Below are 14,197 nucleotides of genomic sequence, written 5' to 3'. Positions count from 1 at the left end.
ACCAGCATTGTTCTCCGAAAATGGCTCTCAACCTATTGAAAGCGTCCAGTGTCCACACTATGGCCTGATCTCATCACATGCAATCACGGTTTTCGTGCCTTCGCAAGGACGGTGGCCGCGCCGACGTTGAAGTCAGGGTCTTGAGCAGGACGCACTCGCGCATGCAGGGACAGATGCTGTGTCGCGTGAACGATCCGAATCCTGGCAGAGCCTAGCACTGCACTGGACAGTAGTGGTACAACTTCAGAAGGCTGCCGAGTCGCCGACCTTGCTGGCGTCGTTCGGGGGTCATCCTCTCCCTGACACTGCGGTCGATCTGCTGATTCTACAACCACCTCGCCGACACACGGAATTACAGGAGGAAACAAAAGCTATGCTTCGTTTTATGTACTGCTGTCGCATGTGCTTGAGTTCCCTCCGGGTCGCCAATATTGACCGGGATGCTGGCACACCAATCGAGACTGCAGCGAGGCCGAAAGCGAGGGAGTTCATATCTACAAAATGAGACGGCTTTGATTCCTCTGATGAGTTCAATGGCGTGAGGCTCCAAGTGTGGAAAACGCATCGCGGCATGTTCTCTCAGCAGTGGGATTATTTCACCCTCTACCGAGCGTCGGCCATTGATGGCCACTTGCAGAGGGAGGTATTACAGCATCTCCTCCTCCCTCCGGTCGTGTAGCGCTCCAGACCGGCGGCTGGTTGTGGAATGTATGCCAGATCATTCGCAGGCGCTGCCCTGACCATGCTAGTGAGACTTTGCTCTGGACGTAATCTTCTCGCGCGTTTTGAGATGCTGCTGTCCTGCTGACTGCGTTGAAGAAGGCATACGCATAACTTTTCCATTGTCCAGGAGATCATTTGACTCCCATATACCGCTTGGATATAGACTTCGTCTCTTCTCTTTTCACACCCTGAGCCGATCCTGCGTTGTGCTCACAGCGGCTCTCTCACTATGACGCGTGAAAATGCTTGCGACGACGAGAGTGCGCGGTGCCGAGAGGGATGGGACTCGATGGTAGTGGAGGATGAATTTTCGAGACAGTCCATCTAAAGAGATGTTCGCAAGTCACGTACATACATTGCGGTATTCAGCAGCAGACAACGACGAGAAGATGCCAGTGACATCGGCTTCAAAACACCTGCGCCTGAAGGAGATGACTGCTGGCAAGGCTTGCGGCCGAGACTCGGACGATCTCCCAAGCCTTTCGTGCGGAGAAACGCACTTTTCCTCCCTCTCCCCTCCCCTCCACATGCGCACACTCGTCTGTGTGAGGTGAGCCTCAGTGCATCAGAGACGCCACCCGCGAAGCTTGTTGGCTATGCTCTTAGAGAATCATCACGGTCGAATTTGCATTCGAGTATCGTGGTGACGAAGAAGCGGCCGCAATGTTCCGCGAACTTGAGTGCTGCTCACATGCCTCCATCGTCCGGGAGATTATCTGCCAGCGATCTCATAGGACGAAAAGGTGGCCGCGTATGGAGACTATGGCTTCGGAAAGACGGCGCACCTTCTGCAGGCACATGTTAGCGTTACTGCAGTACAAACGCCAGCTAATGGAGGTCTTTGGCGAGTGGTCTGCTCTCTTCTCTTTTCACATATTGTACCGTCTCTTTGCGCGCCTGCATTCCCAATTTCAATGACGGCATGGCAGTCCAGAACTCCGCGCGAAGCCCTTCCGCCACGCATCGTGATGCCAGCAACCCAGAATACTCCCAGGAAGGTCTGAATGAAGATTCGAAAGAGAATCTTTGCTCCGATTCGACCAGTGGTCTGGCACGACCTCTCAGCATTCACGATTTTCAAAATGCAGACATCACTTGGCACTATCTGGAATTCGACACACATTTACCGCAGCCTGCATATCTATCGCATCCGGAGCTTCATCCTGCACCTCGAGTCCAACCACCACAATGTCCAGACTTGCGGAATTACGCTTCACCCTTTACCTGGGCAAAGTCGCGGAAGTCGGTGATGATGTGGATATCCTGCGCCGCCACCATGTTCACCGCTTACAATGCTGGAGCTTACACCTCTGGGCTTGATCAAATGATGGAAGAATGGCAGGTGCCCCAGGTCGTCGGCCTTCTCGGCGTCACTCTCTTCACGCTGGGCTTCGGACTGGCCCCGATGTTCCTAGCTCCCTTCAGTGAGATCAATGGTCGGAGGCCAGTGTTTCTGCTGACTGGGGTTTTGTTTGTGATATTCCAGTGAGTCGAGAGAAAATGCCAAGAACATCGAGAATTGCATTCGACTGACTTTCGTGCCAGAGTGGTTTGCGCCGTCACACCCACTTTGGCTGGCATGCTTGTGTCGCGATTTCTTGTAGGATGTTTCAGCAGCACGTTCAGCACCATGGTTGGAGGGGTCATAAGCGACATCTACCACGCAAAGGACCGCAACACTGCGATGACGCTGTTCTCTGCCTCAGCTCTGACTGGAACTGGACTAGGACCTCTTGTCAGCGGCTTTATCGGCCAAAACATGACCTGGCGATGGATATTCTACCTCCAGATCATCATCGACGGCGTTCTAATAGGCTTTGTAATACTGTTCTTCAAAGAGACTCGTGGCTCGGTATTGCTATCTCGCAAAGCTCAAAAATTGAACAAGTACTACGAAGCTCTGGAGTCCGCCGGATACTACGGCCTTACAATCTCCTCCACAAGCATGAACATGCAGTCACAACTCGAGAAGCCATCATCGACAGCACCAAATCACTCCACACGAACCACAATCCCCCGACTTCGCTGGAAAGTGCTCGCCGACGAAGAACGCGCCTCCCTAAGCACCATGCTCCGCATCTCCCTCCTCCGTCCCTTCCACATGCTCATCACCGAACCCGTCGTCTTCTTCTTCAGTCTCTGGATCTCCTTCTCCTGGGGCGTCCTCTACATGACCCTAATCGCAGTCCCCCTAATCTTCTCCACAACCTACTCCTTCAACCTGCAACAAACCGGCGCAATTTTCTCCGCATCAAGCATCGCAAGTCTCCTCTTCACCTTCGTCGCCATCTACCAAGAAAGAATCCTAAAACCCCATCTCCCCGAAACCCATCAAAAAATCCTCGACACCCCAGAAGGAAGATTGTATTTCGCATGTGCCGAATCCGCGCTCTTGCCGATTGGATGTCTATGGCTGTGCATTTCAGGCTCATATCCGAATTGTCCTTGGATCGTACCAGCTTTAGGACTCGGATGTGCAACGATCGGTATCTTTAGTGTCTACCTCTCCGTCTTCAACTACCTCGCAGACTCCTACCACCGCTACGCATCAAGCGCGCTAGCAGCACAAAGTTTCTGTCGAAACATGCTCGCCGGAGCCTTCCCATTATTCACACGCCAGATGTTTTCCGCCATGAAATTCCAAGGCGCAGGCGCATTTCTCGGGGCTATAGGGTTTCTTTTAACAGGGGTTCCTTTGGTTTTGGTTTTGTATGGGCCGAAAATTCGAGCGAAGAGTCGATTGGCCAGTGAGATTTTGAAGAGTGATGCATAACGATAGCATGATTTCAGATTACAGATTATGGAGCGAAACGAAGGACTGTGATAGAGATAAAACAACTACGAGACATTTTTCAAACCAAACCAAAAAAAACCCCCCCAGAACAAATTCGAAATCCTTGTTAAGTAAATCCATCCTCCATCCACCAACCATTATCCCTCACCTGCCATTCCCTCCCTCCCTCCCTCACTAACTCAATACCTCACCCGCTTCGACGGCGACGCCGGCCCCTTAGAAGGAGAAGCAGAACCCGCAGCCCTCTTCCTCGCCTTCTCAACAACACTACTCCCAATCGCACACCTCTCAACCTCTTCGCGAGAAATTTCTGGTAAATGCCAGGGCCATTTCTCCGGTTGAACGATCTCGTTGAAACTCTCCGCAGCTTTGAATTTTGGTGCAGCTGCAGCAGAGACGGCAGGAGGTTCAGGACTGCGGAAAGCGCTGGAAATGCTACCGGCCAGTCTGCCTGGGATGGAAGTGATGGATTCGAGAATTCCGGGGGATTGGGGTGCGGGAAGGGTAGGTTTTGCGGTGGATTCTTCGTGGCCTGGGGAAGAAGAAGAAGAAGGGTTTGTTAGTTTATGGGCTAGGCTGTGAAGATGATGTGAATTTTTGTTTTGGAAGGACTTACTTCTCGCGAGGTCTGCGTTGATCTGGTCACTCATGACTTTCTCCATATATGGCGTTTCACCAAAAGGGAAGTAAGGTGGCATTCTACGATGCCAGATTTCTGCGGCTGGCATGGTTTGGAAGAAAGGGTTTTCGCGGTCTTGTGGGCCCTTGTGAGGTTCTTTCAAGTCGTTGACTTCGACCCAGTCTTTTTGGATTGGTGGGACGACATCGCCGCGACCTTTATCGCTCTGTGGCCATACTGTCTGACCGTTTTCGAGATACTTGCGCTTGTAAGTTGGTTTTGCTGGGGAACGTGGTGCGTCGGTACCTTGGCGTCGTTTTCCTGGAGATGTGGACTTTGTGGGAGAGCGTGCAGGAGTGGTAGCCATTTGTCTTTTCGGAGTGGATGGCGATCGACCAGGGGAAGATCTTGCAGGCGTGAGGCGACTGGGCGAGAGTTGAGGAAAGTTATCATCGCGCGATCCTGCCACGCTTGCTGTCTTGTTTGCTTGTCTTGCTCTCCTGCCAGGGCTGCTTTGAGAGTGCATCATAATGCCGGAATCACCATATGTACTTGGAGCTTGTTCCTCTTGGGTTCCGTGAGTGTTAATGACTGTCTCAGTACGCTGCATCGCTGCCATTCTGCCACGTCTCTGAGCCTTGTTGTACTCACTCCTGGAGAGAAAATAAAGAAACTCGGGGTACGGCTCCATAGGCTCGCCACGCGTCTCTTCAAGGAAAGCCTGACGCTCAATCTCTTTGAAGATCTCAGCCCTGTCATAATCTTCATCCGGCTGTGCTATGCGCCTTTGAAGACGACCTGTTTGCGATGTTTGCTTCCGGCGTGGCGAAGAGCTAGCAGCCGCGGGCGCAGCAGATTTTGGACTTGCGCGAGAAGGTGACCTCTTGCTCGGCGAGAGGTCTGGAGCATTGGCAAGTTTATTAGGACTTCTAGTAGGGCCTCGAGGTTTGGCATTATTGAAAGGCGACCGATCTCCGAATTCTTCCTCGCAGCACTTGCGAAATCGCCAATAAAGCTTGTAGTTGCACTCGAGCTTCTCTTCCCCATGCTCAACGTTAACAATCATCATCGCGACATTCTGATCAATCGATCCGCCATCCTCGAATTGACGTATTTGCGTGATGAGTAGCTTGTCGATAGCGGTTCTTGTCCGGCCATCGAACTCCGCGAGGATCTCGTCAGTCGTCTGGTCAGGATCGTACCCGGAGTCGTCCTCGTCTGGAGAGCCTCGCTTACGTCCTTTGCCCTTCTTGCCTGGGCTGATAAGTTTCTTGGGACTGGCTGCCTTTTTGGTGCTGGTGACCTTTTTGGGGGTTGTGGTTCTCTTGGTTACTTTTGACTTGGATGGGCTGGCAGTACCACGTGTGTTCACTTTCCTTGGTCCCGAGCTGGTCGGAGACTTCGTGTCTGTTGCGGAATTCTTCTTCGCGGAAGGTGTTGCTTTACGAGGAGACGTTCTACGTTTTGGTTCTGCGCTGGCTGGGGCAGTAGGCTTGGTCCTTTTTGGTGATTTGCCCTTCGAGGGCGACTGCTCTCGCGTTTTTGCCATGACGAGCGGCGTGAATGATTCAGAAGACTCGTAGGGTCCGCAGTGGGTGTATGTTTTGGGGATGCGGTCGAGCCAGTGTAAACAAAGGAATGCCAGCAATTTCACAAAGGAATGCTGCGTCCAACTCGCCGTTCGCATCACACAGCCCAGCCTTACATTGTCAATCTACCCCTTCCTACGAACAGCGCGCAAGGCACGTGTCTGGCGCCGAAGTGCAAGTAGCAGAACTGCCAGCACGTTGCAATTGTGTCCATACAGTACCAACCTTTTACGAAGCGACCATGCCGTGCATCTGCTTCATTTCACGGTTTGCATGATATCTCAGACCCTCCCAGGGACCTACATGCTGGACCACAGCTAAAGGATACGAGGCGAGGCGAGGCGATGAAGTGCTCTGAGAATGGTGCATGCGTGTGAGTACGGTGGTAGTGGTGTGTCTAACTTCATGCCTGACTCCTGTTAGCCAAGTGCCCATCAACATAAGCTGCTCGCTCTTCTTCAAGCTCGCAGTCTACCGCAAGACTGTGATCATGATCATGATCGTTGCTGTGTGATGGTCTCTGTGCAAAGGATGCCAGCTGACTAGATCAAATGGTGCTTTGCGGTGCTTCGCAATGAGCTGGTGACCAGGAAGCTTCGGCGAGGAGGCTTAACCAGCCACGAGCAGACGCTTGATCATTTGCGAAAGGACATGCCGTATGTATCTTGTACTCGATGAATGAAGACGAAGATGTGCAATGCCTCGGCACGGTGTGAAGTCTTCTTTGCGAGAGTGCCATTATGTAGCCGGTTATATGCCTTTTATATGCCCTCTAATAAAGTCGTATCTAAAGCACTCGGCCTAGGACTAGTTAAATAGGCTCTTATACTCTTTAAACCGTAAATAATAAAAGCAACAAAGCAGCTACTACTCTACTACCTTAAAATCTATATCTAATAATAGCGGAAGCTATAGTAATAAAAGTAGCAAAAGCGGAAGTACTAGCTAAGTACTCCTACTACGAGTAGTAGCGCGAGTGCTATAGCGAGTTAGGATAGGGTTATAGTAACTATAGAGATTAAGTAAAAGAAGCTATAAAAGGAAAAGGTAATTAATATAAATAAGCTACCTAAGTTTATTAACCTAAGTAGCAAGAATACTACGAGGATACCGCGAGTTACGCCTATTCTAAAAGAGTCGAGCGAATCTAAGGACTAGTAAGCTAGTTAGTAAGCTAGTTAGTAAGGTAGTTAGCAAAATAGTAAGTAAGATAGTTAGTAAAATAGTTAGTAAGATAGTTAGAGTAGATAGATAGGTAGTAAAGAGCTTAATACTAAGAGTTAGAAGCTAAAGCGTACTTAGAAGCTAGTTAATCTATTAATTATAGAAATACGATCGAAGAAGAAAGAGGGTAGGAAATCTAGAAGTAGGAATAGAAATATAGACTCGCTATAGACTCGCTATAGACTCGCTATAGAACTTGCTATAGAACTTGCTATAGAATTCGCTACTTAAAGATCCTCGCTACTTAAAGATTATCTACTAGTAGCTCGCGATCGCTATTTAACTATAGCTCCTTCTATATTATATATATATCCTTAGACTTAATAATAGACTTATTCTTAAGCTATCGAAACTACGAGAGATAATACCCTTATAACCTATCGAACCTAGCCTCTAGTACCTTAATCTTTACCTCTAATATAGTATTCTTTACCTCTATAGCCTCGACTCGCGCCTATATCGCAGCTAGCTCGCTATTTCTATTATCTTCTTTAACCTTAATCTCGCTAGTAGTATAGCTACTCTTACCCTAATACTTATAATAAGCGTAGACTCTCTCTTCTTTAATATCTAGTACGCGATACTTATAGCTATTATTATCGCGAGTATAGAAGTAATATAGTAATAGTACTAGCTTTCCTTACTTAGTCTCTATAGTAATACTCGTAGCTAAGTAGTATTTACGTAGTCTATTTAGTATCGCCTTCTTCTTTTATAGATTTACGGTATCGTCGAGGAGGTCTTACTATATCTGCTCGCTATAGTACTAGAAATCTTTCGTATTTATAGTCGTAGGACGTCGAAGGCTAGAGCGAGTTAGTAGCGAGTCTATAGCGATACGCCTCTTAGCTTATAATAAATATAGTCCTTCTACTAGTAGGGTAGGTACTAAATCGGGTACTAAAGTACCTATAGTAGCTATAATAATAAGGTCGCGCGAAATACTAGTTATAGCTCGAAATAGTAGTAATAGTAGTAATACTACTATCGCTTTCGCTATTGCGATCGGTAAGGGTACTATAGAAAGAATAATATAGCGAGTCTAGGCGCGAAGTTATAGCGAGTCTAAGTAAAGTTTACAATATAGTAAGGAAGGCGCAATAATAATAGGAAGCGATAATGGACTACAGTAAAGCCAAGCCTCCATTGACAATCCAGTATGTGTAGAGCGCCGCTCAGCCGCCAACCTTAGTTCTAACTCAGACTCAACTTTCTTGATGAAATTGCCAGGCAAAGGACTCTCATCAGGAGGCGTATGTGTGCCACAGCTACACGCAGAACAATGAGCCACCGTCCTGGAAAGACGCATTGCATTCAAGGCCTTACTCAGAATTTATCCAGCACCTTCCGGCCCTGAACCATACATAGTACTCTCAGCTATCCGGTACTGCACTCTCCTGCATGTCTCATCATCAGAGAAGCACTCAACGGCTAGCCGGCAGTAATAGTATGATACCGGACACGGTCCGCTGACTCCTGCTAATATGAACGGCGGCCGCTATGCAAAACATCCCGCACTCGTCTCGAACACCTAATCGTCTGCTCATCGGTAGATCATCACCACGCTCACGTCACACAGACACCTGGCACCTGTTACAATTAAGGACATCAGACAAGACGACTTCGAGCCTGCGCAGAACTCATTTGCCTCTGGCCATATCTGACCCTTAATAGACACAGACCTTTGATGGACACATTAATAATGGCGTTGTTGGTCGAGGACACCCGGCCTAAATGTGCCACCACTACCGTCTGACTTGCCCGATAGAGAATCTCCTCCCCCATATTGGATCGACACCACCGGCAGTGGTTCCTTGCGTTAGCGCACCTGTTTCTCTCCGATGCTGCACGGAGGGCGGCATGCGGACGCACTTGTTATTACAGTATACTTCTTCACACTCCGTAGCAGTGGCCTTGTGGAGAACGAGTCTACCGCGTGCCTCTTTACATCGCGCTTGCTCTCGTGCCTAAGCATAGTGCCCGCGATTGGTTGCCAGCCATGGTAGAGGTCTGCTGGTCGAAAACGTTAGCTGGTTTCAATCCCATCCTCCGTCGCGTTGCTGTAGAAGTTTGACGGGTCAGCAGCATCGTTCGAGTGCCTTCAGGATTCGCAGCATAAGTAGACGGCTTCTTGCTGTTCCTCAGAACTCTAGAGGTTGGCATTTCTTTGTTTTTGTGCTCGCCAGGAACATGGCTTTCTCATTTCTTCTCGTCGCTAGCACTGCCATTCTAGCAAGCGCTCAATCTAGCTTCTCCCCTCTGCGACCACCTGCGATTCCTCTTGCTGTGAGGAGCCCTTTCATGAGCACATGGCAGCAAGCTGGAAGCGATAATGGAAATGGAGGATACCTTGCCGGCGAATGGCCGACTTTCTGGAACGGCCAGGTCACAGGATGGACGGGAATGGTACGTGTTGACAATTCTAGCTACACCTGGATGGGTGCACCGAGCAGCAATCCGTCCTACGTCAACCAGACTGCTTTCCAATACACCTCGACGAAGTCCATCTTCACTATGCAAGCTGGCCCGGTCCAATTGACAATCACATTCCTTTCTCCTGTCACGCCAAATGACCTACTTCGTTCTTCCTTGCCTTACACCTACTGCAACGTTGATGTCAAGTCAACCGATGGCAAGACTCACAGCGTGCAGCTGTACTCCGACATCTCGGCCGAATGGGTGTCTGGAGACCGTGGTGCAAAGGCACAGTGGGATTATGGTGTTATTCAAGGCGTCACCCAGCCAAGCGCGCAGGGTTCCTCTTCTTCCGCGCCATCAACGCAGCAGTCTGCTATCACATACGGAACCAAGACCGCCTTCAACGCCCCTCCCGCTACAACAGGCGGTCATGCACCGCAATATGCGTCAAGTCAAGGATTTCGCCCAGATCCAGCACACAACACTGCCAAGCCCACATGGTCGCCGGTCACAGTCGAGGCAGCAGAAGCGAGTGGCGGTCTGGCTTATCATCGGGTGTACAGACAGCAGCAGTTGGAGTTTGGTTCCATCAACGAGCAGGCTGAGTGGGGTTATTGGTGAGCTTCCACTTCTCTTCTTGATTTGTATGGAAGCTGATGTGCATCCAGGTATTTTGCGACTGCAAATACAGCCAAGCTAACCTACCAATCTGGTGCCGACACGACCGTCCGCGGTAATTTCATGAAGAGCGGCACTCTTACGAACACTAAAGACACCAACTATCGAGCAATCAACAATGCCTACCCGGTCTTCGGTTATGCTGTCAACTTGGGCTCCGTTGGCTCTACCTCCCAAAGCACCTTGTTCCAGCTGAGCTTGCATCAAAAGAATTGCGTGCAGTTCCAAGGAACTAAAGGTGCAGTACAGAAGTTGCCATGCATGTGGAACAGCTATTTTTCCACCGAGACTGGCGCAGTAAGTGATGATCGGATGTGTTCGAAGCTCAGTACATTGACAATTCCAAACAGGTCTCTTACTTCTACAACGACTACAGCAAAGGAAGCTCCATGGCATCTAGCTTCGACTCCCAAGTTCAAAGCGATTCAGCAGCCTCAGGTGGCTCAGACTACGCCAAGATCACCTCCCTCGCAGTTCGCCAAGCATTCGGTGCCATCTCCTTCACCAACACCCCCAGCACGCCTCTCGTATTCATGAAGGAGATCTCCTCAGACGGAAATGTCAACACTGTCGATGTCATATTCCCATTCCACCCAATCGCCATCTACACCAATCCGGCAATCCTCAAATGGCTCCTCGACCCCCTCTTCATCAACCAAGAAGCCGGAAACTGGCCAAACAGATACTCCATCCACGACATCGGATCCAGCTACCCCAACGCAACCGGCCACAGCGACGGCAACGCCGAAGCCCAACCCCTAGAAGAATGCGGCAACATGCTCATCATGACCCTCGCCTACGCCCAACGCGCCAACGACAACGCCTACCTAACCCAACACTACCAAATCCTCAAACAATGGACCGCCTACCTCGTGGAAGAAGCCCTCATCCCCGCGGACCAAATCTCCACCGACGACTTCGCCGGCTCCGCCGCCAACCAAACCAACTTAGCAATCAAAGGCATAATCGGAATCCAAGCCATGGCCCAAATCTCCAATCGCACGGGCAACCCCTCCGACGCTGCAAACTACACAAGAATCGCCACAGACTACATCACAAAATGGCAAACCTACGCGATCAACCAGAACGCCAACCCTCCCCACACAACGTTCAACTACGGAAACTCCTCTTCCCACAGCCTGCTCTACAACCTCTTCGCCGACGCCGAACTGGGTCTCCACCTCGTGCCGCAAAACATCTACACCATGCAAAGCAACTTCTACAAAACGCAATTCCAAACCTTTGGCGTCCCGCTCGATTCGCGACACACATACACGAAATCCGATTGGGAAATGTTTTGCGCGGCCATCGCGGAGACGGAGACGAGAGATTTGTTTACGGGAAGAATTGCGAAGTGGTTGGATGTGAGCAAGACGAATTTTGCGAGTACGGATCTTTATGATACGGTCACGGGGGAGTATCCGGCGGGGATACATTTTATTGCGAGGCCGGTTGTCGGGGGGTATTTTGCGGGTTTGGCGTTGGAGAGTAGGCCGAGGTAGGTAGGTAGTGGATAGGTAAGGGATAGGGGGTTGGTGTTATGGAGTAGAGGGGTTTGGATAGGTTGTAGATGTTTTTGTATAAGATTGTATATACATATGAGGGAGGGCATAGCAGAGGGGAAGAAGGCTCATTTTCATGTTCATCGTCGAGCAAGGAACTAACTACTCGATGGCTCAGTCGTTCTCATTGATCCGGGCGCCTAGAATGAAAAGCACACATCGCATCCTAAGCCCTCACCACGCGCGTCTGCATATCTCACAGCTAGTTCGAATAATCCATCAAAATTCATCACCACCATCAAAGGTACTTGCACATGATATATCCAAAAGTCTTGCATTGCATTGCCAGCACACATCCATCCGCATTCGTTACTGTATGCTGAAGCCATTACCGTTGACGTATACCTAGTGCAGGATCTCATCTCCAGAGGGCGACGCCTGCAATCGTGGCCGCTGAATGTGTGTAGACTCGCACTCGCACTCGGTCAGTAACTCATCAGCGAAACGATGAGGCGTAATGAATTTACATTGGAATCTTTCTTATTCATTCGTAGATTATAACTACTGTCTAAATGCTATACCCTTCCCTTCCCAACTTTAGCCATCGAGGCTCCTGAATCTCCTTGCTGCGCTGTACCATGCGTCCATGACTCCTCTTCTTTTCCTTGCCTGAAGGTGTAGAGGATTTTGAAACCTGATATCACTTTCGTGCTTCCCAAACGCCAGGCTATGTTCGCTACTCGTTACACTTTATATAAAGGTACAAAAGAAATGCTGATCTCGTTCATGATCCGCCAGCACCAGAGGCTGCAGGAGGAGGGTTATCTTCGACCGGAGTCGGTGCTATCCGTCTCCTCTTTTCGCGTCCCTGCTCTTCGGAATCTGTTTGAACGCCTGCGTTGCTGTCCCGTTTTACGCCGCTGACTGTGGGCGGGTTTTGACTTGTGGATGCGTTGATCTGACTCTGTCCTGGAGTTTGGGGCGGCGTGAATAAGGGCATCGAAGAGTTGGTACTGGATGAACCAGCAGCAACGTTGGAAGGAACGGCGCCCATCGAGGGGGTTGGATTGTTCATTACAGGCACGGCATTCTGGTCCGGTATCTTGGCGAAGCTGGCTTCCGTTGCTATGCTGGAGGCAGACATGCTACGGGCTGGACTGGCCGGTCGAACACCTGCCTCTCGCTGTACTGCAGCTGCAAAAGGCGATGGAGATGCGGCGGCATGTGGAGGAATTGGTGTAGGCTGCGCGAGACCAGAGCCGCTGTTGGTCGAAGAATGTCGTGGTACAGCAGCCGTTGTAGCAGCATTGCCGGTCGGTGTTGGCTGAGGCGTAGAAGCGGTTGATGAGTTCGCTTTCGAAACAGATATCGGCGCTGGCGATGGTCGCGAGGTTGAAGCAGATCCAATAGGCCCTTGGTATACAGCTCCGAGCTCGCCGGGGGCGAAGGTCAATGCTGAGCAGAAACCGTCGGAAGATGTCATTAAGAGGGTCAAGCCATCGCCTGACCAGCTGAGATCAGTAAAGGTGGCATAATGCAGGTTGCTCACTACACAAAGTGGCTTCTGTTGCTGTGTGTCGAACAAATGGACGGCATCCCTGGTTTGCAACGGCGTACACCATTCTATAAGGAAGACCAAAATGGGGAACAGGACCGGGCGGTGCCAGCGGGGTGGATGGATTCGACTCAGAATCCGCACGTGGCCGTGGCGACGCTGCAGTAGCGCTGGGAGCTGGCGAAGGCGCACCCATGAGTGGTGGTGGCTCCATTGCAGCATGTGACGTCGGGGCCTTAGATGGCATGGCTGGTTCAGGCAAGGGCGCAAGGTCCTCTTCCGTTCGGGTGTCGATGGTGATCTCCTTTGTTTCAGTACTGGCAGTGCGCAGCTGATAATAGATTGGCGAACACTTGACCGCAATCGAAGGCTTCTTGTGACCCGGTAGGTATGCTACTGGAGGCTTGTTCAGACCAGCTCTCGTGTATATGTAAACGGTGTTGATTATCTCATCGGTGTTCTTGCCCCCGTCTGCAGCAGGATGGGTGGTCTTGAATTGGCCGGCTGGAGTCAGCAGTAAGCTGCCGTCTGGCGTGAATGTCAACCTCCGGAAGAAAGATGTGAAAGTCTCGTTGGCGTAGATATTCGTATTCCGCACGCCGAGACCAATACTGCCTGATATGCTCGGCGACGCTGACGGCATGACTGCAGGTAGTGGCATTGAAGGACTGGGCGAGACGGATCGTCTCATCGACTGCGAACCAAACGATGACCTTCGGCTGTGAGAGGTCGGTGGTGGATTCATGGGCAAAGCAAGCGATTGTGGTGTGCCAGGCGCAGACGGCTTTGGTGAGCCGATGGCTTCCGAGAGCATGTCCTGGATGAAAGATGCGCGGTGGCTGGCCCCGCCTAGATCTGGTGGAGCTGGGCTGTTCGATGATATGCGTCGTGTCGGCAAATCCATTTTGGTGACTTTGTTGTGCTGGTTGAGGGTGAATTGGCCGTCCTTGGTTTTGAGGGTGTAGATGTGCACGGAGCGATCTGAGGATTGCGTTGCGACATATTCGTTCAGAGGATCCCATGCCACGCCCTGCACGTAATGGTTGTGCTCGGCGATCTGGCGAACCGTTTGGCCTGCACAAGGTCAGTATGCCT

The 14,197-nt window shown here is 50.6% G+C and overlaps 5 protein-coding genes across 5 annotated transcripts in view; 2 read left to right on the top strand and 3 right to left on the bottom strand.

Moving 5' to 3' along the window:
* Positions 1–1,645: 1,645 nt before the first annotated feature.
* Positions 1,646–3,496, top strand: MYCFIDRAFT_125461 (uncharacterized protein; the record flags this gene model as incomplete). The annotated part of the gene is made up of 2 exons (XM_007922592.1): positions 1,646–2,208; positions 2,269–3,496. The coding sequence occupies 2 exons, from the start codon at positions 1,646–1,648 to the stop codon at positions 3,494–3,496; spliced, it is 1,791 nt and encodes a 596-aa protein (XP_007920783.1).
* A 158-nt stretch (positions 3,497–3,654) lies between these two features.
* On the bottom strand, positions 3,655–6,464 carry MYCFIDRAFT_169142 (uncharacterized protein; the record flags this gene model as incomplete). The annotated part of the gene is made up of 7 exons (XM_007922591.1): positions 3,655–3,695; positions 3,753–5,836; positions 5,869–5,980; positions 6,013–6,024; positions 6,054–6,141; positions 6,165–6,267; positions 6,313–6,464. The coding sequence occupies 7 exons, from the start codon at positions 6,462–6,464 to the stop codon at positions 3,655–3,657; spliced, it is 2,592 nt and encodes an 863-aa protein (XP_007920782.1).
* A 1,609-nt stretch (positions 6,465–8,073) lies between these two features.
* Positions 8,074–8,734, bottom strand: MYCFIDRAFT_169141 (uncharacterized protein; the record flags this gene model as incomplete). Its single annotated transcript, XM_007922590.1, has 8 exons — positions 8,074–8,123; positions 8,155–8,244; positions 8,294–8,372; positions 8,413–8,447; positions 8,481–8,491; positions 8,520–8,532; positions 8,564–8,609; positions 8,645–8,734. The coding sequence occupies 8 exons, from the start codon at positions 8,732–8,734 to the stop codon at positions 8,074–8,076; spliced, it is 414 nt and encodes a 137-aa protein (XP_007920781.1).
* Positions 8,735–9,139: 405 nt separating this feature from the next.
* MYCFIDRAFT_27013 (uncharacterized protein) lies at positions 9,140–11,547 on the top strand (the record flags this gene model as incomplete). Its single annotated transcript, XM_007921602.1, has 4 exons — positions 9,140–9,668; positions 9,891–9,984; positions 10,036–10,342; positions 10,396–11,547. 4 exons carry the CDS (start codon positions 9,140–9,142, stop codon positions 11,545–11,547), a joined length of 2,082 nt encoding a protein of 693 aa, XP_007919793.1.
* A 784-nt stretch (positions 11,548–12,331) lies between these two features.
* Positions 12,332–14,197, bottom strand: part of MYCFIDRAFT_184373 (uncharacterized protein) — a gene marked incomplete at both ends in the record, with an annotated part of 3,006 nt that continues 1,140 nt past the window's right edge. Inside the window, 2 exons of the mRNA XM_007922589.1 lie at positions 12,332–13,091; positions 13,165–14,176. Coding sequence (XP_007920780.1) covers positions 12,332–13,091; positions 13,165–14,176 — 1,772 coding nt within the window. The remainder of the gene's footprint in view (positions 13,092–13,164; positions 14,177–14,197) is intronic.

This window comes from Pseudocercospora fijiensis (genome assembly GCF_000340215.1).
Source record: "Pseudocercospora fijiensis CIRAD86 unplaced genomic scaffold MYCFIscaffold_1, whole genome shotgun sequence".
Lineage (NCBI taxonomy): Eukaryota > Fungi > Ascomycota > Dothideomycetes > Mycosphaerellales > Mycosphaerellaceae > Pseudocercospora > Pseudocercospora fijiensis.
The sequence above is the reverse complement of the archived record's forward strand: the minus strand, read 5'-3'. Positions and strand labels throughout refer to the sequence as shown.